The following is a 27,148-nucleotide window of genomic DNA, read 5'->3' as shown; positions in this document are numbered from 1 at the left end:
GATGGCGTATATCAATCTAATTTACGGCTTTTGCGACTGATGACGCAATGACGCAGCGCCGTCCCCACCATACATTCAGTTCAAGTATGAAAACAATAAACAACCCTGAGAAACGGGAGATATGCAAGAAGACCTGTCGCCTAGTTTCGACAGAAATACCGCTAAAATATTAACTGAAACAACTAAAGACAAGTAGAACGTCCTCTAAAACGACGTTGGACTCATCGGTCCTGACAAAGGATTTCCGAGAGACGGTTTACACCTTTCCTTAGCCACTTCTAGCTAGCACTGTAGCTCGTTAGTAGACTTCTTTGCTTTCTTTGTTATGCAGTTGCCAGAGGACTGTTTTCGCATTAGTTTTCCACCATCGTTTCTTCGCTCCCTCACCCTGAACTCACTGGCCCTATGTCTCGCTGGCTTTTCCCCTGGTCAGGCTCAATCAAGAAGCGGGCCTGTCGGTACCTCTTACAGCATTACCTCGGTCACTTCTTACAAGAACGACTGAGTTTGGAACAGTTAAGTTTGGACCTGTACAATGGTAGTGGTGTCATCAAAGAAATCAACATCGACGTTTGGGTAAGTTAGTGAAAGTAGTGAAGCCGTCTAACTGTCTGAACAACTCGTCGCTTTTGTGTGTTCCCATGCAACCCGACCCTCAACAAACTTATTTCGCAATTTCAAGACTTGAACATAACAACAATCATCGACGTCATATCCTCGCTTCTCGTGAGTTCAAGGAACAGCCGTTCCGAGAATATTTTTGTCATCATCTGATTGGAAAATAACTCCCCTCACTGCAGTTCAGTTGAAATATATATGACCAAGTTATACTTAGGTCTCGCAAACTCACTCTCTTTCAATCTGCATAACAGACAACCCCATTGCCCTAAGCAATTTCCACCAGCTGTTTATTGTAGGACACTGTTTTAATTTTTTCCCGGATCCTCCACTCATCTCTTAATTTCTCTTCACCCGTTTCCTTCCCTCTCCCCCAGGCGGTCAACGAACTATTGGAGTCTCTTGGGGCTCCATTTGAGATTGTGGATGGGTTTGTGAGCAGCATAGCGGTGACAATTCCCTGGTCAGCTCTTGTCACCGACCACTGCACCCTGGTCATCTCAGGCCTTCAGATAACATGCAAACCCAAGTACAGGACCAGTAAGTCTCAGCCTGACAGCCACTCTGCCTGACTAATGAGTTCTTTGTTGTTACCTTGTTATTGATTCAGCTCCTGTTCCTGTCACTGCCTCAGGCCTGTCAGCTTCAGGAAGGAAGTTGTGGTAACCATTGATTAGCTACCTTTTAGAATGTTATTGTCAACCAGACAAATACAGTAGTGTCTAGTACTAGCTAACTCTTTTCTCAAGAGAAGACATGTTAATCTATCCCAGGCTCAACATTTCTCAGAGCCAGCTGCAAACCAATTAAGTAGCACATGAGTATGTTGATCAGTCATACAGTACAGAAGTGTTTCCCAAACTCAGTCCTGGGGACCCCATTGGGTGCATGTTTTGTTTTTTTGGCCTAGCACTAGACGGCTGATTTAAATAATGAACTCATCAAGCTTTGATTATTTGAATCAGCTGTGTAGTGCTAGGGCAACACCAAAACGTGCATCCCTTGAGGTCCCCGGGACCGAGTTTGGGGAAACGCTACTGTACTATATGGCCATGATGAGTCATCGCTTATCATTGATTACAGTCACTGAATCATGCCTTGTTTTTGTTTAATTGTAGGTGGGGGGTTGGACTCCCAGGGCTGGTCCACATGCATGACTTCCAGCATGCAGCTGGCCCAGGAGTGCCTAAAGGACCCCCCTGAGGCGTCAGAGGAGCCGCCCGCTCCACTGGAGGGCCTGGAGATGTTTGCACAAACTATTGAGACGGGTGAGTCACTGTGTAGGCCTTGTTTGCACATATGTGTGTGGCAGTGAAAAGTATGCACCTGTTTTAAAGTTGTCATTATCATTCCTGTACTGTCCCCAGTGGTTGGTTAATGCCTTCTTCTGAAGATAACAACAACTTTTTCAGCCATTTTCAAACTGTGGAGTCAGTCATGTACTGTCAATTCCAAGCTTGTGAGATAAGGACTGAAATCATATCACTGGTGTCCCTTCTGGTGTCTTTGTGACCAATATGGTTAGTGATAGTGGATGTCCCTGTTTGTTATGTTGCAGTCCTGCGTCGGATAAAAGTCACTCTCCTGGACACCATTGTCCGAATCGAGCACCAGCCCCTGGACTTGGAGACGGGCATTGCCTTAGAGGTGCACATCAAACGGTATGTTGGTTCTCACCGCACTGACATTCTCAAACTGCCTCTTGTGGTCTGTCCACCTTTGACCAGTTTAGAAGTCAGGAAGGAGATGAGGAAACACTTGAGGCAAACCTGCAATGCCAAACTGTCTCCGTATTTGGCTGTAGATCCAAAGAGAACCTCGGAGAAGCTTCACTATCTTTAGTAGAGCTTGTATGTGTGTATGGTGGGTGTTTTGGCTGAGGTTGAAGGTTACATAGCATTATTGTGCTGAGTGCTCTTGTCTGCCCCCGGTGGCTGTGTGGTGCGCTGCAGGCTGGAGTACTGTGACGAGGCAGTGAGGGACCCCAGCCAGACAGTGCCTGTAGACATCCACCAGCCCCCTGCCTTCCTGCACAAGATCCTCCAGCTCAGCTCTGTTCAACTGCTGTACGAGACCACCAGAGGGCCCCAGGTAACACGCACAGTTTTACATTGACCACAGCACTTATAAAATTTCTAATGGACACAGTCACTCTCACATGCATATACTCAAGTTGGGTCCCAATATAACACACACACCTCTTATAGAGCCTAAATATTCACTTATAAACTACTCACATTTCCTCTCACACTCCCCCTAGTGGCTTCTACCCCCAAGCCATAAGACTCCTGAACAGCTAATCATGGCACCCAGACTATTTGCATTGTCCCCCACACCACCCCCTCTTTTACGCTGCTGCTACTCTGTTTATTATCTATGCATAGTCACTTTAACTCTATCCACATGTACATAGTACCTTAATTACCTCGACTAACCGGTGCCCCCGCACATTGACTCTGTACCGTACCCCCTGTATATAGCCTCCCTACTGTTATTTTATTTTACATTTTAGTCATTTAGCAGACGCTCTTATCCAGAGCGACTTACAGTTAGTGAGTGCATACATAATTTTTTTATTTTTCATACTGGCCCCCCGTGGTAATCGAACCCACAACCCTGGCGTTGCAAACACCATGCTCTACCAACTGAGCTACATCCCTGCCGGCCATTCCCTCCCCTACCCTGGACGACTTGTGCGCCGCCCCATGGGTCTCCCGGTCGCGGCCGGCTACGACTGCTGCTCTTTAATTATTTTTATTTTTTACTTATCTATTTTTTACATTTTTTCATAACTGCATTGTTGGTTAAGGGATTGTAAATAAGCATTTCATGGTAAGGTCTACACCTGTTGTATTCGGCGCATGTGGCAAATAACATTTGATTTGATTTGACAGACTCTACCAACCAGTAGTGCTGGTAATCTTCCTCTCCTTCAGAGTCCTTTAAATCAAATCACATTTTATTTGTCACATGCTCTGAATACAACAGGTGTAGACCTTACCGTGAAATGCTTACATACAAGCCCTTAACCAACAATGCAGTTCAAGAAATGGAGTTAAGAAAATATTTACTAAATAAAGGAAAAAATAAAATACAAAGTAACACAATAAAATAACAATAACGAGGCTATATAAAGGGGGTACCGGTACCGAGTAAATCTGCGGGAGTACAGGTTAGTTGAGGTAAAGTGACTATGCACAGATGATAAACAGTGAGTAGCAGCAGTGTAAAAACAAAGGGGGGAGGGGTCAATGTAAATAGTCCAGGTGGCCATTTGATTAATGATTAATAAAGTTAAGGAGCCTTTTGGACCTAGACTTGGCGCTCTGGTACCGCTTGCCATGCAGTAGCAGAGAGAACAGTCTATGACTTGGCTGACTGGAGTCTTTGACCATTTTTTGGGCCTTCCTCTGGCACAGCGTAGTATATACAGTTGAAGTCGGAAGTTTACATACACCTTAGCCAAATTCATTTAAACTCAGTTTTTCACAATTCTTGACATTTAATCCTAGTAAAAATTCCCTTTCTTAGGTCAGTTAGGATCACCACTTTATTTTAAGAATGTGAAATGTCAGAATAATAGTAGAGAGAATCTTTTATTTCTTTCATCACATTCCCAGTGGGTCAGAAGTTTACATACACTCAATTAGTATTTGGTAGCATTGCCTTTAATTTCTTTAACTTGGGTCAAATGTTTCGGGTAGCCTTCCACAAGCTTCCCACAATAAGTTGGGTGAATTTTGGCCCATTCCTCCTGACAGAGCTGGTGTAACTGAGTCAGGTTTGTAGGCCTCCTTGCTCACACACGCTTTTTAAGTTCTGCCCACAAATGTTCTATAGGATTGAGGTCAGGGCTTTGTGATGGCCACTCCAATACCTTGACTTTGTTGTCCTTAAGCCATTTTGCCACAACTTTGGAAGTATGCTTGGGGTCATTGTCCATTTGGAAGACCCATTTGCGACCAAGCTTTAACTTCCTGACTGATGTCTTGAGATGTTGCTTCAATTTATCCACATAGTTTTCCTTCCTCATGATGCCATCTATTTTGTGAAGTGCACCAGTCCCTCCTGCAGCAAAGCACCCCACACAGCATGATGCTGCCACCCCCGTGCTTCACGGTTGGGATGGTGTTCTTCGGCTTGCAAGCATTCCCCTTTTTCCTCCAAACATAACGATGGTCATTATGGCCAAACAGTTTTGTTTCATCAGACCAGAGGACATTTCTCCAAAAAGTATGATCTTTGTCCCCATGTGCAGTTATAAACCGTAGTCTGGCTTTTTTATGGCGGTTTTGGAGCAGTGGCTTCTTCCTTGCTGAGCAGCCTTTCAGGTTATGTTGATATAGGACTCGTTTTACTATGGATATAGATACTTTTGTACCTGTTTCCTCCAGCATCTTCACAAGGTCCTTTGCTGTTGTTCTGGGATTGATTTGCACTTTTCCCACCAAAGTACGTTCATCTCTAGGAGACAGAATGCGTCTCCTTCCTGAGCGGTGTGACGGCTGCGTGGTCCCATGGTTTTATACTTGCGTACTATTGTTTGTACAGATGAACGTGGTACCTTCAGGCGTTTGGAAATTGCTCCCAAGGATGAACCAGACTTGTGGAGGACTACAATGTTTCTTCTGAGGTCTTTGCTGATTTCTTTTGATTTTCCCATGATGTCAAGCAAAGAGGCATTGAGTTTGAAGGTAGGCCTTGAAATACATCCACAGGTACACCTTCAATTGACTCAAATGATGTCAATTAGCCTATCAGAAGCTTCTAAAGCCATTATATTATTTTCTTGAATTTTCCAAGCTGTTTAAAGGTACAGTCAACTTCTGACCCACTGGAATTGTGATACAGTGAATTATAAGTGAAATAATCTGTCTGCAAACAATTGTTGGAAAAATGACTTGTCATGCACAAAGTAGATGTCCTAACCGACTTGCCAAAACTATAGTTTGTTAACAAGAAATTTGTGGAGTGGTTGAAAAACGAGTTTTAATGACTCCAACCTAAGTGTATGTAAACTTCCGACTTCAACTGTAGGTCCTGGATGGCAGGAAGCTTGTCCCCAGTAATGTACTGGGCCATAGGCACACACACTACCCTCTGTAGCGCCTTACGGTCGGATGCCGAGCAGTTGCCATACCAGGCGGTGACGCAACCGGTCAGGATGCTCTCGATGGTGCAGCTGTATAACTTTTTGAAGATCTGGGGAACCATGCCAAATCTTTTCAGTCTCCTGAGGGGGAAAATGTGTTGTCGTGCCCTCTTCACGACTGTATTGGTGTGTTTGGACCATGATAGTTCATTGGTGATGTGGACACCAAGGAACTTCAAACTCTCGACCCCGACCCGCTCCACTACAGCCAATGTTAATGGGGGCCTGTTCGGCCCTCCTTTTCCAGTAGTCCACGATCAGCTCCTTTTGTCTTGCTCACATTGAGGGAGAAGTTGTGGTCCTGGCACCACACTGCCATGTTTCTGACCTCCTCCCTATAGGCTGTCTCATCATTGTCGGTGATCAGGCCTACCACTGTTGTGTCGTCAGCAAACTTAATGATGGTGTTGGAGTTGTGCTTGGCCATGCAGTCGTGGGTGAACAGGGAGTACAGTAGGGGACTAAGCACACACTCCTGAGGGGCCCCCATGTTGAGGATCAGGATGGCAGATGTGTTTTTGCCAACCTTACCACCTGTGGGCGGCCCGTCAGGAAGTCCAGGATCCAGTTGCACAGGGAGGTGTTTAGTCCCAGGGTCCTTAGCTTAGTGATGAGCTTTGTGGGCACTATGGTGTTGAACGCTGAGCTGTAGTCAATAAACAGCATTCTCACATAGGTGTTCCTTTTGGCCAGGTGGGAAAGGGCAGTGTGGAGTGCGATTGAGATTGCGTCATCTGTTGGGGCTGTATGCGAATTGGAGTGGGTCTAGGGCTTCCGGGATGATGGTGTTGATGTGAGCGATGACCAGCCTTTCAAAGCACTTCATGGCTAACGACGTAACATAAGATATTACAGTTTTTAATGTCCCGTTGGTAGGATAGTCTTGATCGTAGATCATCCAGTTTATTTTCCAATGATTGCATGTTGGCCAATAGGACGGATGGTAGTGGCGGTTTACCCACTTGCCGACAAATTCTCACAAGTTACCCCGACCTCCGCCCCCTGTATCTCTGTCTTTTCTTCACGCGGGGATTTGGGCCTGGTCACGGGAAAGCAGTATATCCTTCGCGTCGGACTCATTAAATAAAATAATCTTCCTCCAGTTCGAGGTGAGTAATCGCTGTTCTGATGTCCAGAAGCTCTTTTCGGTCATAAGAGATGGTAGCAGCAACATTATGTACAAAATAAGTGACAAACAATGTTGTTTTTTTGTTGAAAAAAATAGCACAGTTGGTTAGGAGCCAGTAAAACGGCAGCCATTCCCTCCAGCACCATGGTAATCGTCCTCTCCTTCACAGGGTTCTTTAAGAGCGGACACCCCTGGCTCAGCCTCAGCCAGCGAAGAGGAGGAAGAATGTGAGGATGAGGAGGAGGAGGAGGAGGAGGAGGATGATGACCCTCCAGCCGCCCCAACCTCCCCCCCTCCGGCCACCCAGCAGCCCCTCCTCATCGGCAGCTGCTCCGGCTTCATGGAGACCACGGTCAAGATCAAACAGAACGACATGCTGCCTGGACCTAAGGTTGTTCATTTCCTTCCTGTGTGCACTTAAGTTTTTAAGAACCTCTGTTTTGCTTTTGTCTTTTGTTTTGTCACTGTTATTCCAACAATGTCTCTCTCCTTATCTTCCAGTTGGAGCTGGATGGGAAGGTGGGCTGCCTCCACCTGCTGCTCTCTCCAGACCAGATCACTCACCTGACCGACCTTTTATCTGCCCTCTGCATCGACACAGGTGAGTAAAGAAACTGGTTACCTGTGCCTCCCCACCTGCATTCCTCATATGTGTCTTAGTGCCACATCCTAATGTCATTGACAGTGGAACAAAACTCAATTAACTGAACACACTTTGTTTGGATCCATAGTTTAACCATGCACATCTTCATATGCACTGTGTACTGCAGACCCTGTATGATTCCTCCCTGTCTATCCTACCAGAGCCTGAGGCCAGTGGTGCTGGGGTTCACAGCCGTCCCCTGGACTCTGAGGACCTGCGTCTGATAGAGGAGGACTTGAGCAAACAGTTGAGCTCCAGCCCCGGCGATGGAGATCCGGACTGGGATGACGAGCCTGACATGGAGCCCTACCTCACCGGTCTGGAGAACGGGGGTACGTGGGGTAGTGGAGGGCAGCTAAAGAGTTGGAATGCAATATGGAGGCTAGTGAATTTTGCGGTGACAGGGGTCGCATTAGCTTTGTGGTGATACATAGTCTGCAGGACATGTGAACAGTTGTCTGCTGCTGCATAATTTGCATTCTTGACATGTTCTTGGAGCTTGGTTGAACTAGACATGTGAAGCATAGTGCTCATTCTCTCTGTCTCTCTTCTCTCTCTGTCTTTCTCTTCTTCCTCTCTCATTCTCTCTCTCAGATATGTTCTACTCCATGGGTCCTGGTATGACCAGCAGTGTGACGTCAGCGCGCTCTGGCAGCTCTCTCTCTGACAGCATGGCGTCGTCTACACACAGCCAGGCTAGCTACGCTCAGGGCCTACCACAGGGTCCCAGGCGTTATCCTGTACCAGGATCACTATCCAGCCTGCCTCAGTGTAGCAGAATACCAGGTAACACTCACAACATCTTACTCACACTGTCTTGTACACATTTCACAGATAACAAAAACGATACTATACAACCGATCTTCCTGATCCATCTTATTAACCCCTCCTCCAGGGCGAAGTAACCAATCAGAGCCCCTGAAGCCAGAGATGTTGCTCCGCCTCTCGCTTGGCGGGCTCACCCTAACCCTACTGGAGCAGGACCCGCCCCCCGGGCCAGACGCAGCTTGCTCATTAGCCCAGGTGTCTCGAGTGTTCTTTCGGGAGCTGGCCTTCTTCAAAGACAGCATGTTCAGTGAGAGAGACTTCCACCACCTCAGAGCTAGCTTTGCTGAAGCCTGCCCCCACTCACACCTCAGGTACAAACACACAATAGCCTCTTCAACATTGGCCACCACTCCTCAGATAAATCAACAAACCTTCCCTACATATCAATAAGTAGTCCCCTGTAGAGGTAGAGCATGGCGCTTGCAACGCCAGGGTTGTGGGTTCGTTTCCCACGGGGGGCCAGTATGAAAATGTATGCACTCACTAACTGTCAGTCGCTCTGGATAAGAGCGTCTGCTAAATGACTAAAAATAAATGTAAAAAAATAAATCATCCTTTTTCGCTCTCCATCTCTGTCCTCCTCTCTCTGTCCTCCTCTCTCTGTCTCTCTCTCTCTCTCTGTCTCTCTTTCTCTCTCTCTCTGTCTCTCTCTCTCTCTCTCTCTCTCTCTCTCTCTCTCTCTCTCTCTCTCTCTCTCTGTGTCTCTCTCTCTGTGTCTCTTTCTCTCTCTCTCTCTGTGTCTCTTTCTCTCTCTCTGTGTCTCTTTCTCTCTCTCTCTTTGTCTCTTTCTCTCTCTCTCTGTGTCTCTTTCTCTCTCTCTCTGTGTCGCTCTCTCTCTGTGTCGCTCTCTCTCTCTGTGTCTCTCTCTCTCTGTGTCTCTCTCTCTCTCTGTGTCTCTCTCTCTCTCTGTGTCTCTCTCTCTCTGTCTCTCTCTCTCTCTGTCTCTCTCTCTCTCTGTGTGTGTCTCTCTCTCTCTCTGTGTGTGTCTCTCTCTCTGTGTGTCTCTCTGTGTGTCTCTCTCTCTCTGTGTGTCTCTCTCTGTGTGTCTCTCTCTCTCTCTCTCTATGCCTCTCTCTCTCTGTGTGTGTGTGTGTCTCTCTCTGTGTCTCTCTCTGTGTGTCTCTCTCTCTCTGTGTCTCTCTCTCTCTCAGGATGACTGGAGCAGCGGTACAGGTGGCATGTGAGATGCGCAGTGCAGGTCGCCACTCCCGTGCTGTGACCTCTGACGTGTCCTTCAGCAGGCTAGAGCTGCTTGAGTGTCTCTGGGAGCCAGGCAAACCCCAATACACTGAGGTAGGACAGGGGCTGTTATTTGAGATTATCTGAGGGCTTTAACACAACATTCATCATAATACAGTGTGTTTCAGCAGGGGCTAGCATTGCCCAGGATATAACGCTTTCCTCTCTTCACTGTTTTTTCTCTCTCTGTAGCTGCTGCAGTTCCAGCGGGCTGCTACGTTCACAGTGGGAGCTACAGCCAGACCCTGTGCACAGCTACACTACAGTCTCACAGAGAAACACCTGCGCAAGGTAAACCAGGACAGTGTGTATGTTGTGTGTTTGTGTCAGTTGAACATGTTCAAAAGCTAATATGTAATTGATTCAGTCTGTTTTGGTTTCCTCTGTTAACCTGCTACCCCCTCCTCCTGATATGTCTCTGTATTGCAGGGGAGGCAGCGTGTGGTGCGTAGAGACAGTGTAGTGAGGGTAGAGTTGGGAGAGCTGAGTGCTGAGTTGGACCTGGACATTCTGAGTCGACTGGAACCTCTGAGCAGAGCCTGCAGCCACTGTCCCACACAGACAGGAGGAGGACCCGTACAGACACAGGTAAACACTTAGCAAGCCATCATCCACTAAGAGGAGCCATTTGATAATGTTTTTGATATGCATGCCTCACAAATGAAGTTAAATTGCAGGTTTGCTTTATGTTTCGAATTTTTTTTGTTTTGAATATTCTCCTCTCCCATCCCTCTCTCAGACCCAGAGCAGTGAGCTGCACTCCTCTCTCTCCCTCCTCTCGCCCCACGCCGTCCTCAAGCTCCGCTTCCCCATCCCGGACCTCCGGCCGCTCCCCCTCCGACGCCCGCCTTCCCAGAGGGCCGTGCGGCAGGAGACCCTGGTGCTGGAGCTGTGTGACCTGGATATCCGCTCCCAGGAGGGCCCTGACCTCCAGCCGGATCCCAATGCACCCCCTGGCCCCCCCCACGGCCCCCTCACACAGCTATTGGAGGCTAGCTTCAGTGACATGCACGGTGAGGAATACACACACAGTAAAATATACACACAAACATTAACACATTTTGAGCAATTGTTTGTTAATTGTTTCTCTCAGGAACGTATGAGGGCTGGGAAGGAGGCTCCTTCCCCTGTATCAGAGTCCAGAAGAGTCAAGACTCCATGGCCAAGTGAGTGTGTTTCTGGAACATGTATTTTAGGAGAGTTTGTTTCACTTGCTGTGTCACTTGGCTGCGTAGATTTAATGCGTTTCAGAAGTCAACGTTGCACATCAACCTACTGTATAGTTTACATCTCCCTGTCTGTTTCTTTTTCTATCTCTCTCTCTCCCTCCCTCTCTCCAGGCTGTCAGTGCGTGTCAATGGAGGAGAGGGTCTGGGGTCAGCGTTAGGGGGGGTAGGGCTGGGTCTGATGAGGGACCTGGGGTCCATGTCGTTTGAGAACCCCTGTGAACTCCGAGAGAAGACCAGCTCTCCCTTCTCCTCCAACCGCACCATGTTCGAGACTGAGGAGGTACCGCACCATCCCATCACAAACACCTACTCTCCCCTCTCTCACCCCTGACCATCCCTCTCTCACCCCTGACCATCCTCTCTCACCCCTAACATCCCTCTCTCACCCCTGACCATCCTCTCTCTCACCCCTGACCATCCTCTCTCTCACCCCTGACCATCCCTCTCTGGACCAATTTTCAGTTCCTCACCATCCCTCATGATCTCACACTTCCTAAAGATGTTGGGTTTTTATTTTACCCACTTTCCAAAAGTTGCAGTCTAACCTTTCCTCCTCCTCCTGTCTCCTCCTGTCTCCTCCTCCTCCTGTCTCCTCCTCCTCCTGTCTCCTCCTCCTGTCTCCTCATCATTCTGTCTCCTCATCCTCCTGTCTCCTCATCATTCTGTCTCCTTATCCTCCTGTCTCCTCATCCTCCTGTCTCCTCCTGTCTCCTCCTCCTCCTCCTGTCTCCTCCTCCTCCTCCTGTCTCCTCCTCCTCCTCCTGTCTCCTCATCCTTCTGTCTCCTCATCCTTCTGTGTCCTCCTCCTTCTGTCCTCTCCTCCTCCTCCTCCTGTCTCCTCCTCCTCCTCCTGTCTCCTCCTCCTCCTCCTCCTGTCCTCTCCTCCTCATCCTCCTGTCTCCTCATCCTCCTGTCTCCTCATCCTCCTGTCCTCTCCTCCTCCTCCTCCTGTCTCCTCCTCCTCCTGTCTCCTCATCCTCCTCCTCCTCCTGTCTCCTCATACTCCTCTCGTCCTCCTCCTCCTGTCTCCTCATCCTCCTGTCCTCTCCTCCTCATCCTTCTGTCCTCTCCTCTGCATCCTTCTGTGTCCTCCTCCTGTCTCCTCATCCTCCTGTCCTCTCCTCCTCATCCTTCTGTCCTCTCCTCTGCATCCTTCTGTGTCCTCCTCCTGTCTCCTCATCCTCCTGTCCTCTCCTCCTCATCCTTCTGTCCTCTCCTCTGCATCCTTCTGTGTCCTCCTCCTTCTGTCTCCTCATCCTCCTCCTCCTTCTGTCTCCTGTCTCCTCCTCCTCCTGTCTCCTCATCCTCCTGTCTCCTCATCCTCCTGTCTCCTCATCCTCCTGTCTCCTCCTCCTCCTTCGGTCTCCACATACTCCTGTCTCCTCATCCTCCTGTCTCCTGATCCTCCTCCTGTCTCCTCATCCTCCTGTCTCCTCCTCCTCCTGTCCTCTCCTCCTCCTCCTTCTGTCTCCTCCTCCTCCTCCTGTCTCCTCATCCTCCTGTCCTCTCCTCCTCCTCCTTCTGTCTCCTCCTCCTGTCTCCTCATCCTCCTGTCCTCTCCTCCTCCTCCTTCTGTCTCCTCATCCTCCTGTCTCCTCATCCTCCTGTCCTCTCCTCCTCCTCCTTCTGTCTCCTCATCCTCCTGTCCTCTCCTCCTCCTCCTTCTGTCTCCTCATCCTCCTGTCCTCTCCTCATCCTCCTGTCTCCTCATCCTCCTGTCCTCTCCTCCTCCTCCTTCTGTCTCCTCATCCTCCTGTCCTCTCCTCCTCCTCCTTCTGTCTCCTCCTCCTCCTGTCCTCTCCTCCTCCTCCTCCTGTCTCCTCATCCTCCTGTCTCCTCCTCCTCCTTCTGTCCTCTCCTCCTCATCCTCCGGTCTCCTCATCCTCCGGTCTCCTCATCCTCCGGTCTCCTCATCCTCCGGTCTCCTCAACCTCCTGTCCTCTCTTCCTCCTTCTTTCTTCTCACCCTTCTGTCTTCTCATCCTTCTGTCTCCTCATCAATCTGTCTCCTCATCCTTCTGTCCTCTGCTCCTCATCCTCCTGTCTCCTCATCCTCCTGTCTTCTCCTCTATCTAACTACTTTCATTGCCCCCCCTTCAGATGGTGATCCCAGCAGACCCAGAGGAGATGCAACAGTTCCAGTCTCAGTGTGTCTCTCAGTGTCAGTGTGTAGTAGACATCTTTCTGCCCCTGGCCTACATCTTCCTGCCCAGCAAACAGGCCTTCCAGAGTGTCTACAACAGGTCTGTGTGTCTGTCTCTCTCGCTAATTTGTTTATTTGTTTCCACCATTTTACATCACTCACTTTCTCTTTTTCTGTTCTTCCCCTTTGTCCTCCTCTCTCCATCCCTGTAGGATCAATAATGACCTGTTGATGTGGGAAGCCCCTCCCCCCTCAGTCCCTAAGAGCCACCACAGCCCCCAACACCATCGCCAAGACAACGACTACTTCCAGCTCTGCAAGTCTGCCTTCAGACTAGGTGAGACCCCCATACTGAGACTTGTAAACCACTTCAAACTGGTCAGACAGAATTGGGTAATCTCTGGGTAGCAACTTGTTAACATCTTTAGTCTATTTAAAGCTCTGATTTAAAATGGCTTGCCAAGTGGTATGTGTTGAGCAACTCTTTAGTCTGCACCCCTGCAGACCATCTGAAATGTGTCGTTGTTCAACAGTTCTATAACTGTGATGTTTCTGGTCTCTCAGACTCAGACTCCGAGGAGGAAGATGCTCAGTTCTACACAGCCAGTGTATCAGCCAGATGCAGGCAGTCGGAGCCCCGCCCTAACCACGCCCTCAGCCTGCTATCCCTCACCGTCGTCATAGGGAAGGGCCGCCTCCAAGCCATGACGGACAGCAAGGTGAGCAAATAATGAACCAGCTACATCTTACAATGGTTAGCTAGGGATATAGACTGGAGAGATTTTGGTTCCTGGTTCAAATCCTGACTGGACCTTACTGCTTGAAGGAACGATATTAGAGCTAACGTAAATTTCATTTGAATTCAGTAGTTTAGAATTTGTATTACACAAATTGAATGAATGTGTACGTGTACTATGATGCTTCTAAGGAAGACACCTGTTTAGTAAATCGTTTTCTGTTTCCTGTTTCGCCTCCTTCAGGGAGAGACAGGAAGTCAGGAGGAGCGGTGTCACGGGGAGCTCCTGTTGGACCTGGAAGGGGGGAAGATGTTCAGTGTGGCGCAGCATCATAACAACCCCCATCTCAGCTTCCTGTGCCTGGAGAGTAGGAGGGTGGAGCTTTACCACAAAGGTGAGTGGAATATATCAGGGTTTAGCTCTGGAAGTACCTTCCTAATCATTTGTAGTAGTGTGAAAATCCATGTGTTATCATGTGTATCTCTTCTAAATGACTGACAGCCCTTACCTCTTTCCCTTCTGGTCACTAACTCTTTTCCTCCAATTCACAGCTGTAGTGAAAGACTCCCCTGTCCCCGGGCGGTTAGAAATGCCCAGCTTCACTCCCCCAGGGCATCTGGACCCTACCATTTACCCCACAGAGGTGGGGGTGAGCAGTGTGAGTGGCAGGGAGACTGAGGTCCAGATGTTATCCACGGCTATCAAAATCACCCTGGACCCTCAGAGCAACGTCAAGGTAACATTCATATCTTCTCATTTATTATTTGAATGAAATATCACCTTTTGATTGCGCTTGTAAGTTAGCTGTGCTTGTGATTAAGAAATATCACTAACTTCATTCTGTGTTTGTGTGTTTTACAGGAGTTCCTGGTTGCCCTTCGTCTCCATGGCGCCACTATGCGACATCACATGGCACAGACCAATCACAGCTGGCACGAACAGGTATGCGGGAAATTGGGGATCCTAATAAATACCAAAGCAGAGAAGCTTCAGGCACCTGTCATGATTTTACTGCGTGGTGTGTGTTTGGTTAGTGAGTCTTGTTGATTAGGCTGTGTTTCTTCATGACAGCTGGTTGATTTTCTGGATGTCATTGATGACCCGATCCTGGGCTACACATCTCCTGCAGTTATTACCGTCCTACACACACACCTGGCCACCTGCGCCGTGGACTACAGGTACACACACACACAGCAGATTTACATATGTGGACAAAGGTAGATAATAAATTATTAACATATAATGATTTTTCACTTCTCCCTTCTCTCCCCTTCTTTGTTGCTCTCTGTCTCTCAGGCCCTTGTATCTTCCGTTGAGGGTGTTGTTCACAGCAGAATCCTTCTCTCTGTCCAGTAACATCATCGTAGACACTGCCACCTTTCACCTCAGGTTTATCCTGGATGACTCTGCCCTGTATCTCTCTGATAAATGTGAAAGTGATGTAGTGGACCTGAGACGAGGTATGCCACATGATTAACTGGACCGTGTGTGTACATCTGCGTTTGAGTGTGTGTTCAATTCTAACGCACTCTCTCCCTCCTCTCAGACTATGTGTGTGTCCTGGACATTGATCTGCTGGAGCTGGCCATTACCACATGGAAAGGCAGTGATACGGGGAAACTGGTACGTTTTTAGCTTGCCAATTTTGTGTGATTATACATCTGTCTGTGTGTTTGAACTTTAGAGACTGTTGGTCTCAAATCTACGCTGTCTTCCTATCCCCTCCTCTCTGTCTCTCCTAGTCCCAACCTCTGTTTGAGCTGCGTTGCTCCAACAACGTGGTCCACCTCCACACCTGTGCTGACTCCTGTGCTGCCCTGGTCAACATGCTGCAGTACCTGGTCTCCCAGGGAGACCTGCACCCGCCCCCCCGACACGCATCACCCACTGAGATCGCTGGACAGAAGCTGCCGGTAGACAGACCAGTAGTTATATTTATGATGGATCCCCAAGGCAGCAGCTACTCTTCCTAGGGTCTGGCAAAATTAAGGCAGTTATACATTTTAAAAACATTACCGTACATTCATGACAGATTTCACAACACACTGTGTGCCCTCATGCCCCTGCTCCACTACCACATATCTACAACACAAAATCCATGTGTATGTGTGTGTATAGTGCGTATGTTATCATGTGTGTGTTGCTTCACAGTCCCCGCTGTTCCTTGAAGTGTATTTTTATCTGTTTTTTAAATCTGATTCTACTGCTTGCATCAGTTACCTGATGTGGAATATAGTTCCATGTAGTCATGGCTCTATGTAGTACTGTGCGCCTCCCATAGTCTGTTCTGGACTTGGGGACTGTGAAGAGACCTCTGGTGGCATGTCTTGTGGGGCATGCATGGGTGTCTGAGCTGTGTGCTAGTCGTTTAAACAGACAGCTCGGTGCTTACAACATGTCAATACCTCTCACAAATACATGTAGTGATGAAGTCAATCTCTCCTCCACTTTGAGCCAGGAGAGATTGACATGCATATTATTAATGTTTGCTCTCTGTGTACATCAAAGGGCCAGCCGTGCTGCCTGTTATGAGCCAATTGCAATTTTCCTAAGTCTCACTTTGTGGCACCTGACCACACGACTGAACAGTAGTCCAGGTGCGACAAAACTAGAGCCTGTAGGACCTGCCTTGTTGATAGTGATGTTAAGAAGGTAGAGCAGCGCTTTATTATGGACAGACTTCTCCCCATCTTAGCTTCTGTTGTATCAGTATGTTTTGACCATGACAGTTTACAATCCAGGGTTACTCCAAGCAGTTTAGTCACCTCGCTCAATTTACACATTATTTATTAAAAGATTTAGTTGAGGTTTAGGGTTTAGTGAATGATTTGTCCCAAATACAATGCTTTTAGTTTTTGAAATATTTAGGACTAACTTATTCCTTGCCACCCATTCTGAAACGAACTGCAGCTCTTTGGTAAGTGTTGCAGTCATTTCAGTCGCTGTAGTAGCTGACGTCTATAGTGTATAGTCATCTGAATACATATACACACTGGCTTTACTCCAAGGCTCCCGAGTGGCGCAGTGGTCTAAGGGACTGCATCTCAGTGCTTGAGGCGTCACAACAGACCCCCTGGTTCGATTCCAGGCTGTATCACAACCGGCCGTGATTGGGAGTCCCATAGGGCGGCGCACAATTGACCCAGCGTCGTCCGGGTTTGGCCGGTGTAGGCCGTCATTGTAAATAAGAATTTGTTCTTAACTGACTTGCCTAGTTAAATAAAGGTAAAATAAATAAAAATAATAAAAAGCCATGTCGTTAGTAAAGATTGAAAAAAGTAAGGGGCCTAGACAGCTGCCCTGGGTGTTTCCTGATTCTACCTGGATTATGTTGGAGAGGCTTCCATTAAAGAACACCCTCTGTGTTCTGTTAGACAGGTAACTGTATCCACAATATAGCAGGTGGAGTAAAGCCATAACACATACGTTTTTCCAGCAGTAGACTATGATCGATAATGTCAAAAGCCGCAATGAAGTCTAACAAAACAGCCCCCACAATCTTTTTATCATCAATTTCTCTCAGCCAATCATCAGTCATTTGTGTAAGTGCTGTGCTTGTTGAATGTCCTTCCCTATAAGTGTGCTGAAAGTCTTTTGTCAATTTGTTTACTGTAAAATAGCATTGTATCTGGTCAATCACAATTTTTTTCAAAACTTTACTAAGGGTTGGTAACAGGCTAATTGGTTGGCTATTTGAGCCAGTAAAGGGGGCTTTACTATTCTTAGGTAGCGGAATGACTTTTGCTTCCCTCCAGGCCTGGGGGCACACACATTCTAGTAGGCTTAAATTGGAAATATGGCAAATAGGAGTGACAATTTCGTCCACTATTATCCTCAGTCATTTTCCATCCAAGTTGTCAGACCCCGGTGGCTTGTCATTGTTGATATACAACAATAATTGTTTCACCTCTTCCACACTCACTTTACGGAATTCAAAATTACAATTCTTGTCTTTCATATTTTGGTCAGATATACATGGATGTGTAGTGTCAGCGTTTTGTTGCTGGCATGTCATGCCTAAGTTTGCTAATCTTGCCAATGAAAAAATCTGTAAAGTAGTTAGCAATTTCAGTCGGTTTTGTGATGAATGATGGAGGTGAGTTTGCCTTTTTTCCCAACATTTCATTGAAGGTGCTCCAAAGCTTTTTACTATAATTCTTTGTCATTTATCTTTGTTTCATAGTGTCGTTTCTTCTTATTATTCAGTTTAGTCACATGATTTCTCAATTTGCAGTACGTTTGCCAATCGGTTGTGCAGCTAGACTTATTTGCCATTCCTTTTGCCTCATCCCTCTCAACCATACCTTTTTTCAATTCCTCATCAATCCATGGGGATTTAACAGTTTTTAAAAGTCATTTTCTTAATGGGTGCATGCTTATTAGTAACTGGGATAAGCAATTTCATAAATGTGTCAAGTGCAACGTCTGTTTGCTCCTCATTACACACCACGGACCAACAAATATTCTGTGCATCAACAACATAGGAATCACTACAAAACTTATTGTATGACCTCTTTTACTATATTAGGCCCAGCCTTTGGAACTTTGGTTTTCCTAGATATGGCTACTATATTGTGATCATTACATCCGATGGATCTGGATACTGCTTTCAAGCACATTTCTGCAGCATTAGTAAAGATGTGATCAATACATGTTGATGATTTCGTTCCTGTGCTGTTTATATACAGTAGACTAGGATATACTACCTTGTTTAAGGTCTGGAACTGATTTTGTATGTTTGTTCGTATAAGCATTGTGTGAGAACAACTGAAGAGAATGAAACTGTGGAGCGGTAGAATAGGAGCCTAACTCCACTAGCTTCAACTATCTATTGCAGGGATGGGCAACTCCAGTCCTCAGGGTCCTGACTAGTGTCACACGTTTGCCCCAGCTAACACACCCGACTCCAATAATCAACTAATCATGATCTTCAGTTTAGAATGCAATTATTTGAATCAACCCCTGAGGACTGGAGTTGTCCATCCCTGATCTTTCTGTCTGTGTTTACGTGTCATGTGTTAGTTGTCAGAAAGTCCCGCCTCCTTGCCACCCTGCCCTCCAGCTGAGACTGCTGAGATCAACCAGTGCGATCTCCTTGATGCTTTGATTGACACCGAGAGGAGCCATCCAGATGAGGATATGGACTCAGGTAAAACGGGCTATTAAATGATAGTGTTGTTCAGCATCACTAGATATAACATTTTACATTTTGGCCATTTAGATCAGTGTTTCCCAACTTCGGTTCCCAGAACAGCGCACATTTTTGATGTAGCCCCGGACGAGCACACCTGATTCAACTTTTCAACTAATCATCAAGCCCTCAATGAGTTGAATCAGGTGAGTTTGTCCGGGGCTACACCAAAGATGTGTAGTGTTGGGGGTACGGGAGTACTGGAGTTGGGAAACACTGCTTTACTGGATGCTCTTATCCAGAGCGGCTTACAGTCCTCTATACATATAATATACATTAAATAGAGGATGGTGATGACTCCTGGACATGTGGGATATTTCCTTGTGTGTTTCCAGGTTCTCCCACAGTCCAGCGGGGCTCACCTGTCTCTGTCTACCTGTTCCCCGGGGAGGCTCCCAAGCTCCGCCCACCTGTTGTCATTGACGGGGAGGATTCAGAGCTTGACGGACTGGTGGCGACAGCCACTGAGGTGCAGGCGGATATGATGTCAGAGGAGGGCTCTGAGGGTTCAGAGGACAACGAGGACTTCTGCATCCTAGAGGCTCCTGGGATGGGTATACCTGTGAGTCTCTGTTCTCTATTTCATCCCCTCATCTCTCCATACTACTTTCTCTATTACCTGTAGTTCACATGGAATTGAATTATGCAACATGAAGTACTAAACCTATTCTGGTGTCCATGTTCATTAATTCACCCCCAGCCCAGAGACGGGGAGCCCCTGGTGACTGTGTTAACTGAGAGTCCTATCAGGGTGAGGGAGGGCCACTTCTCCCGGCCGCGGGGAAGCTCTGACCTGCTGCGGGCCCCCAGCCGCTTCCCTGTCCCCCAGAGCAGGGTGGTGCTACGAGAGGTGTCTGTCGTCTGGCATCTGTACGGAGGGAGAGACTTCGGGGGCAAGGCCATGTCTACACACACGCAGCATGGAAACAGGTGTCCATACACACACATATACAGACAAATGCACAGCATTATTCAGACATGCACACACAACCCAGCAACAGGCACTTGAATATGTAAGATTTCTCTCTTACTGATCATCAAGCTCCTTTCTCTCTTTCCTCTCCCTCCCTCCCCCTCTCTCTCTAGGGGTCGCTCTGCCCCCTCTGGGATGCGTGGGTCCCCATCCCGCTCTGCTGCTCCGTCCCGGCCTCAGAACTCTTGGCGCTGGGCTGGTGGCGGTGGACGTCAACACAACCTGCTCATGGAGATCCAGCTCACCAAGGTAGGGAGAGTGTATGTACTGTGATCCAGCTCACCAAGGGAGGGAGAGTGTATGTACTGTGATCCAGCTCACCAAGGGAGGGAGAGTGTATGTACTGTGATCCAGCTCACCAAGGGAGGGAGAGTGTATGTACTGTGATCCAGCTCACCAAGGGAGGGAGAGTGTATGTACTGTGATCCAGCTCACCAAGGGAGGGAGAGTGTATGTACTGTGATCCATCTCACCAAGGTAGGGAGAGTGTATGTACTGTGATCCATCTCACCAAGGTAGGGAGAGTGTATGTACTGTGATCCAGCTCACCAAGGGAGGGAGAGTGTATGTACTGTGATCCAGCTCACCAAGGGAGGGAGAGTGTATGTACTGTGATCCAGCTCACCAAGGGAGGGAGAGTGTATGTACTGTGATCCAGCTCACCAAGGGAGGGAGAGTGTATGTACTGTGATCCAGCTCACCAAGGGAGGGAGAGTGTATGTACTGTGATCCAGCTCACCAAGGGAGGGAGAGTGTATGTACTGTGATCCAGCTCACCAAGGGAGGGAGAGTGTATGTACTGTGATCCATCTCACCAAGGGAGGGAGAGTGTATGTACTGTGATCCATCTCACCAAGGGAGGGAGAGTGTATGTACTGTGATCCAGCTCACCAAGGGAGGGAGAGTGTATGTACTGTGATCCAGCTCACCAAGGGAGGGAGAGTGTATGTACTGTGATCCATCTCACCAAGGGAGGGAGAGTGTATGTACTGTGATCCAGCTCACCAAGGGAGGGAGAGTGTATGTACTGTGATCCATCTCACCAAGGGAGGGAGAGTGTATGTACTGTGATCCAGCTCACCAAGGGAGGGAGAGTGTATGTACTGTGATCCATCTCACCAAGGGAGGGAGAGTGTATGTACTGTGATCCATCTCACCAAGGTAGGGAGAGTGTATGTACTGTGATCCATCTCACCAAGGTAGGGAGAGTGTATGTACTGTGATCCATCTCACCAAGGTAGGGAGAGTGTATGTACTGTGATCCATCTCACCAAGGTAGGGAGAGTGTATGTACTGTGATCCATCTCACCAAGGTAGGGAGAGTGTATGTACTGTGATCCAGCTCACCAAGGGAGGGAGAGTGTATGTACTGTGATCCAGCTCACCAAGGGAGGGAGAGTGTATGTACTGTGTGTATCCATACAGTACTCTAAAGATATTGTTTGCCGTTGATTCTTTTCTCTGAACAAAATGGAAATCTAATTCATTTTTTTCCCCATTGTAAGGATATGTTCAGTTGGAGTGTAGCATAAATGTCAACCGATCCTTTTGTTAAAGTGGAGACAGCAAAAAGCTACATAACTGGTGCTATTAGTTAAATGTGCCATTCCTGTTCCAGGTGAGCTTCCAGCATGAGTCGTATCGGGGGGTGGTGTCTGCGGCTGGGCCGGGTCAGGAGGGAGAGGGGCCTGGGGTGGGGGTCGGGGCGGTGGGGGAGCAGCCTCTGTCCCGCCAGGTGTTCATCGTTCAGGAGCTGGAGGTGCGTGACCGCCTGGCCTCATCCCAGCTCAACAAGTTCCTCTACCTGTACACCAGCGAGAGCATGCCCCGCAGAGCACACTCCAACATGGTGAGAGAAGAGGCTTTTTATAGCCATTTATCATTATTTACTTTTCGTTGTGAAAGTGTTTTTATAAATGATTCTAATTTCCAGGGGAATTATAAATGTTTCTATGATATTGGGTTGTAATGGTTTTGTTGTAATTCTACCTAATGTGTTATCTGTGTGTCCCAGTTAACAGTGAAGGCCCTGCAGGTGTGTCCAGACTCTGGTCTGGGTGGTGCAGAGTGTTGTTTAAGAGTCAGCCTCCTGCCCCTCCGACTCAACATCGACCAGGATGCCTTGTTCTTCCTGAAGGATTTCTTCAGTAGTCTGGCTGCTGGAGTTAACCCCTACTTGCCTGTGGACCCTGCAGCTGAGGGTGAGCACCATCGTTGTGTTCTCTGTACTCTACATGATAAGTAGGGCCTTGGTTTTTTTCCTGCTCAGGTCACATGGATCAGGAAAACAATTATACATATAATTACTTTTTGGTGCTCTGTATCATACACTATATATACAAAAGTATGTGGACATCCCTTCAAATTAGTGAACATACCCGTTGCTGACAGGTGTATAAAATTGAGCACACCGCCATGCAATCTCCATAGACAAATATTGGCAGTAAAATGGCCTTACTGAAGAGCTCAGTGACTTTCAACGTGGCACCATCATAGGATGCCACCTTTCCAACAAGTCAGTTTGTCAAATTTTTTGCCCTGCTAGAGCTGCCCCGGTCAACTGTAAGTGCTGTTATTGTGAAGTGGAAACGTCCAGGAGCAACAACGGCTCAGCCGTGAAGTGGTATGCCAAACAAGCTAATAATGGTCTGGGGCTGTTTTTCATGGTTTGGGCTAGGCCCCTTAGTTCCAGTGAAGGGAAATCTTAACACTACAGCATACAATGACATTCTAGATGATTCTCTGCTTCCAACTTTGTGGCAACAGTTTGGGGAAGGCCCTTTCCTCTTTCAGCAAGACAATGCCCCCGTGCACAAAGAGAGGTCCATACAGAAATGGTTTGTTGAGATCGGTGTCCGACCTCACTAATGCTCTTATGGCTGAAAGGAAGCAAGTCCCCGCAGCAATGTTCCAACATCTAGTGGAAAGCCTTCCCAGAAGAGTGGAGGCTGTTATAGCAGCAAAGGTGGGACCAACTCCATATTAATGGTCATGATTTTGGAATGAGATGTTCGACGAGCAGGTGTCCACATACTTTTGGTCATGTAGTGTATATCCTCCTCAACCACTCAATACTTTCTCCTGTTTTCTTCAATTTCTCTCTCTGTCCTCTCACAGTGAAGACAGACCCTTCCCAGAAGCCCACTGAAGATGGGGTCAGTGGCACAGAGACCCCTGCTGGTCTGGGTCCTGACCTCACTGCTTCTGTAGAAACCACCTATAGCGAGCAGAGCTCCTCGTCCGCTGGCTCCACCTCTTCCACTGATCAGCCAATCTACTTCCGGTAATTACTGTAACTTAATCCTCCCAAAATGTATCCATGAAGTTACAAAAAAAACTCAAGTCTATTTCGAATGGGTAGAAATGATTTCTACGTTGTCTTTCCTTTCTAAGGGAGTTCCGTTTCACCTCTGAAGTCCCCATCTGGCTGGACTACCAGGGAAAGCATGTGGTCATTGAGCAGGTGAAAGGACAAAGGACATTTTAACTGCGATGATTTGTCTGTGAACCAATCTCTGTGGTTTATTATGTTATGTCACACACTTGACCTTTGCACCGTGATTGTTTCCTAGGGGACGTTTGCAGGGATTCTTATTGGTCTGGCCCAGCTGAACTGCTCTGAACTGAAGCTGAAGAGACTCTGCTGCCGACACGGGTACAACAACACTAACTCTGTGGGGTTTCTCTGTAGTCTGAAGCAAGTGTCTTTTTCATAACGCTTTTCTCTAATATCTCTTCCTCCCAGACTTCTAGGCGTAGATAAGGTGATTCAGTACGCTGTCACTGAGTGGCTGACAGACATCAGAAAGAACCAGCTGCAGGGCATTCTGGGAGGTGTAGGCCCCATGCACTCTGTAGTTCAGCTGTGTAAGTACAGGAAGTGACGTCACTTGTTTGGTGATCTTTGTCGTTGTCCCTTTAGTAATATAATAATATATAATATGCCATTTATCAGACGCTTTTATCCAAAGCGACTTACAGTCATGTGTGCATACATTTTTACGTATGGGTGTTCCCGGGGATCTAACCCACTACCCTGGCATTACAAGCGCCATGCTCTACCAATTGAGCTACAGAGGACCTTTAGTAGTCCCTGAGTTATAACCATATTAATAGAATTGTTCTCTTGCAATATGGTTATAGCTAGCCTACTCTCACAACCTCATTTAGTGTTGATCTCATTAGTTTTTTATGTAACTTTCTCTCTCTCTAGTCCATGGAGTGAGGGACTTGTTCTGGATGCCAATAGAGCAGTACAGGCGGGATGGGCGCATTATCCGGGGTCTCCAGCGGGGGGCAGCGTCCTTCGGTACCTCCACTGCCTCTGCTGCTCTGGAGCTCAGCAACAGACTGGTGCAGGCCATACAGGTACTACTGACCTCTGACCTCTAACCACAGACTATCAGCAGGCAAAAGACTGTCCGTAGGCCACACACAGGTAGAATACCAATCAAACGTGCAGCTCACATAGACATATAGGTTGAAACAATGCACCCCATGTACCACACACCATACATGTTAATACCACTAACCTTACAGTCACGTATCATAGATTATGGCCAAAGGGTTAGCATACCTGAACCATGTAGGAAAGAACTGAAAGACTAGTAGCAACCATATAGATAAAAGCCACTGGAACCAGTAATAAAGATTCCTCCATTGCTATGATGTGCCTCACTCTCTTACAGAGTTGGAATAATCCTGCTCTTTCTCTTCTAGGCTACAGCAGAGACGGTGTACGACATCCTGTCCCCAACGCCCCCCCGGAACCGTTACATCACAGAGGGCCGACCGCCCTCCACCCGGCCCCACCGCGCCCACCAGCCTGCCGACATCCGAGAGGGCGTGGCTAAGGCCTATGACACCGTCAGAGAGGTACGTGTTCTACTGAATCAATTTATTTAAATCAACCATTTTAGAATAATAACAAGAAAAGGCCTAGCTCTCTCACTAACACTCATTCACACACACCCCTCTGTTGTCTGTCTGTTTCCCAGGGCATGATGGACACAGCTCAGACGCTATGTGACGTGGCGACTCGCGGGCATGAGCAGAAAGGTCTGCCTGGTGCTGTGGGCGGAGTCCTGCGGCAGATCCCACCAACCGTCGTCCGTCCCCTAATAGTGGCATCCGAGGCAACGTCCAACCTACTTGGGGGCATGCGGAACCAGATCAAGCCAGATGCACGGAAGGAGGACTTCTTAAAATGGCGCTCCGAAGAAGGCCAAGAGTGATGATTCTGGTGGTCGGTGGGTTAAAGGTTAATGATGTGGGGGTGAAATCGTAATGTGGGTGAACCGATGAAGGGAGTGAATGTGTGAAAGAGTGAGTTTTAATGCAAAAAAAACGAACTACTGCGGAGTGATTGACACCCAGTATTTTATGTGGCTCCAGATGGATTGAGATACATTTTTTGTTTTCTTTCTTCGACACAATCAAATAGAGTTCAGTTCACTCTCCTTGCAGCAGTATGTACATGATGCAGATACTCTCTACCTTTTTATTGGTATGTAAACATATCACTGTCATTCTGGGTTGACTTCATGTTTAGCCGTCAACGCTGACAAAGGGCAGACAGGGCTCTAGGCTAGTATAAAGGATCTAGTAGTGGTAGATGGGATTACACTTGTTCATCAGTAGCTCTCCCAGTCTTCTGTTGATCAGGCTATTAAGATTAAACCTATTCCTGGACTGAAAAGCACTTTGAATGGCGATCCTTAATTGAGCATGCATTTTAGGAGTAGGCTTACTCTGAGTCCGGGAACTCATTCTATTGAGCCTAAATCAGTATCCATGGGGATTGGATGGTAACATCCTCTCTCTCCTGTATTCCTTTGAGATATGGATGGAGGAGACTGGAGAAACTATTATAGTGGCCTTTGCTGAGATCCTTACAAAGGTTAGGAATGTCATAGTTCCTCAACCTCAAAATGCCACACTGTGATTGTTCCATCCTAGCCTGCACACATCCCCACCCCGGTGTTTGTGCCATAAGCTTGTTCAATGCTGAGTTCCCTGGCCTCTCCTCCTTTTGGTTTGAAACCAATGTCTACTTTTATTGCCTTCCTGAAACTTAATACTCATCTCTCTGTATGCTTACTTGTTCATATTTGACCAGTGGACACAATGACCTGGGCCTGGTTGTATTAACTAAATGCAGTCATGGGAGAATATGGATGATGAACTGAACGAACTAGAGAAACGTCCTTTCCTCTCTACGTCAAATGGCTTTCCTTGCTTTTAATGCTTGCCAGCGTTTGGTCATCCGGTTTGTACTTACGGTTTTGTTTTTGTCAGAGCAAGATGTCCCCCTCAGGGCCTTGGACCTTATCACCAGTCTGGTTCCTTCCTCTCGACAGAACTCTCTTGACTCGTCTCGTTAGTTGCCTTCCTGCGTTTTTTATTTGTATTTTTCTAATTATGTTAAACACTAGTATTAATTATCATATTCATTTTCAAAATAACAGTGTTGGTGGAATGTCTGGAGGGTTAAGACAGAAAGAAAAAGAGGGGTTTGTGGTAAAACATTTTACATTTTTATCATTTGTTCAATACGTTTAAGGGATGTATGTTTAGGTATGTGTGTGTGTGCGTAAGATAGAGTTTGTAAGTGTGTGTTTGTGGGTTAGTGGTTTCTTGTGAGGGTGACCCTTTGGTTGTATTGGTCACACCTCTGTGTTAGCCGGCAGATCCAACCCGCTTGCTTACAGCTGCACTAGGGTCTGACAGCATACCTTTGTATATTAAGACACGGTGGAGCCGGCGCAAGATATGGCTCGGAAAACGTACCTCAATCCAGGGATGAGAAATGTTTTGGTACTCCGAATTGTCCCATTATCCCAACTGTTACACCAAGAAGATTCAACGACTGCTAGCTAGCAATCTTCTTGGTGTAACAGTTGGGATAATGGGACAATTCGGAGTACAACGCATTTCTCATCCCTGCATTGAGGTACGTTTTCCGAGCCATATCTTGTGCCGGCTCCACGGTGTCTTAATATACAAAGGCATGCTTAATTTAAAGTGGAATGCTGTCCGACCCTAGTGCAGCTGTAAACAAGCGGGTCGGATCTGTCGGCTAACCTCTGTGTAATTACTATTTACTATATCATATCTGTAAGAATTACCTGTATAATATCAAGACGATGAGTACACAAGTTAATACAAAAAATAAAATACGAATAAAAAAACAACATGGTTTTTGTGCTTTTTAAAAAAAAACGTTGACAAAATGAATAAAGGATTCTTTTCTAAGCTTTACTGAAAG

General features: G+C 47.2%; 1 protein-coding gene across 1 annotated transcript; it reads left to right on the top strand.

The window, feature by feature from the left end:
- Window positions 1-57: 57 nt before the first annotated feature.
- atg2a (autophagy related 2A) lies at window positions 58-27,074 on the top strand. The gene is made up of 39 exons (XM_041848612.2): window positions 58-576; window positions 996-1,158; window positions 1,737-1,886; window positions 2,177-2,279; window positions 2,571-2,709; window positions 7,069-7,290; window positions 7,401-7,500; window positions 7,704-7,874; window positions 8,137-8,328; window positions 8,438-8,681; window positions 9,522-9,663; window positions 9,802-9,900; window positions 10,039-10,197; window positions 10,349-10,622; window positions 10,703-10,775; window positions 10,950-11,118; window positions 12,938-13,080; window positions 13,193-13,317; window positions 13,545-13,699; window positions 13,961-14,111; window positions 14,269-14,453; window positions 14,579-14,659; window positions 14,789-14,895; window positions 15,014-15,177; window positions 15,264-15,340; window positions 15,460-15,630; window positions 18,740-18,866; window positions 19,244-19,470; window positions 19,609-19,838; window positions 19,995-20,130; window positions 21,500-21,730; window positions 21,896-22,082; window positions 22,999-23,164; window positions 23,275-23,344; window positions 23,454-23,536; window positions 23,627-23,748; window positions 24,095-24,249; window positions 24,601-24,756; window positions 24,879-27,074. The coding sequence occupies exons 1-39, from the start codon at window positions 406-408 to the stop codon at window positions 25,113-25,115; spliced, it is 6,057 nt and encodes a 2,018-aa protein (XP_041704546.2). The 5' UTR covers window positions 58-405; the 3' UTR covers window positions 25,116-27,074.
- Window positions 27,075-27,148: the final 74 nt, after the last annotated feature.

The sequence above is a fragment of the Coregonus clupeaformis genome, chromosome 3, assembly GCF_020615455.1.
Source record: "Coregonus clupeaformis isolate EN_2021a chromosome 3, ASM2061545v1, whole genome shotgun sequence".
In the NCBI taxonomy this organism is placed as follows: Eukaryota; Metazoa; Chordata; class Actinopteri; order Salmoniformes; family Salmonidae; genus Coregonus; species Coregonus clupeaformis.
The sequence above is the reverse complement of the archived record's forward strand: the minus strand, read 5'-3'. Positions and strand labels throughout refer to the sequence as shown.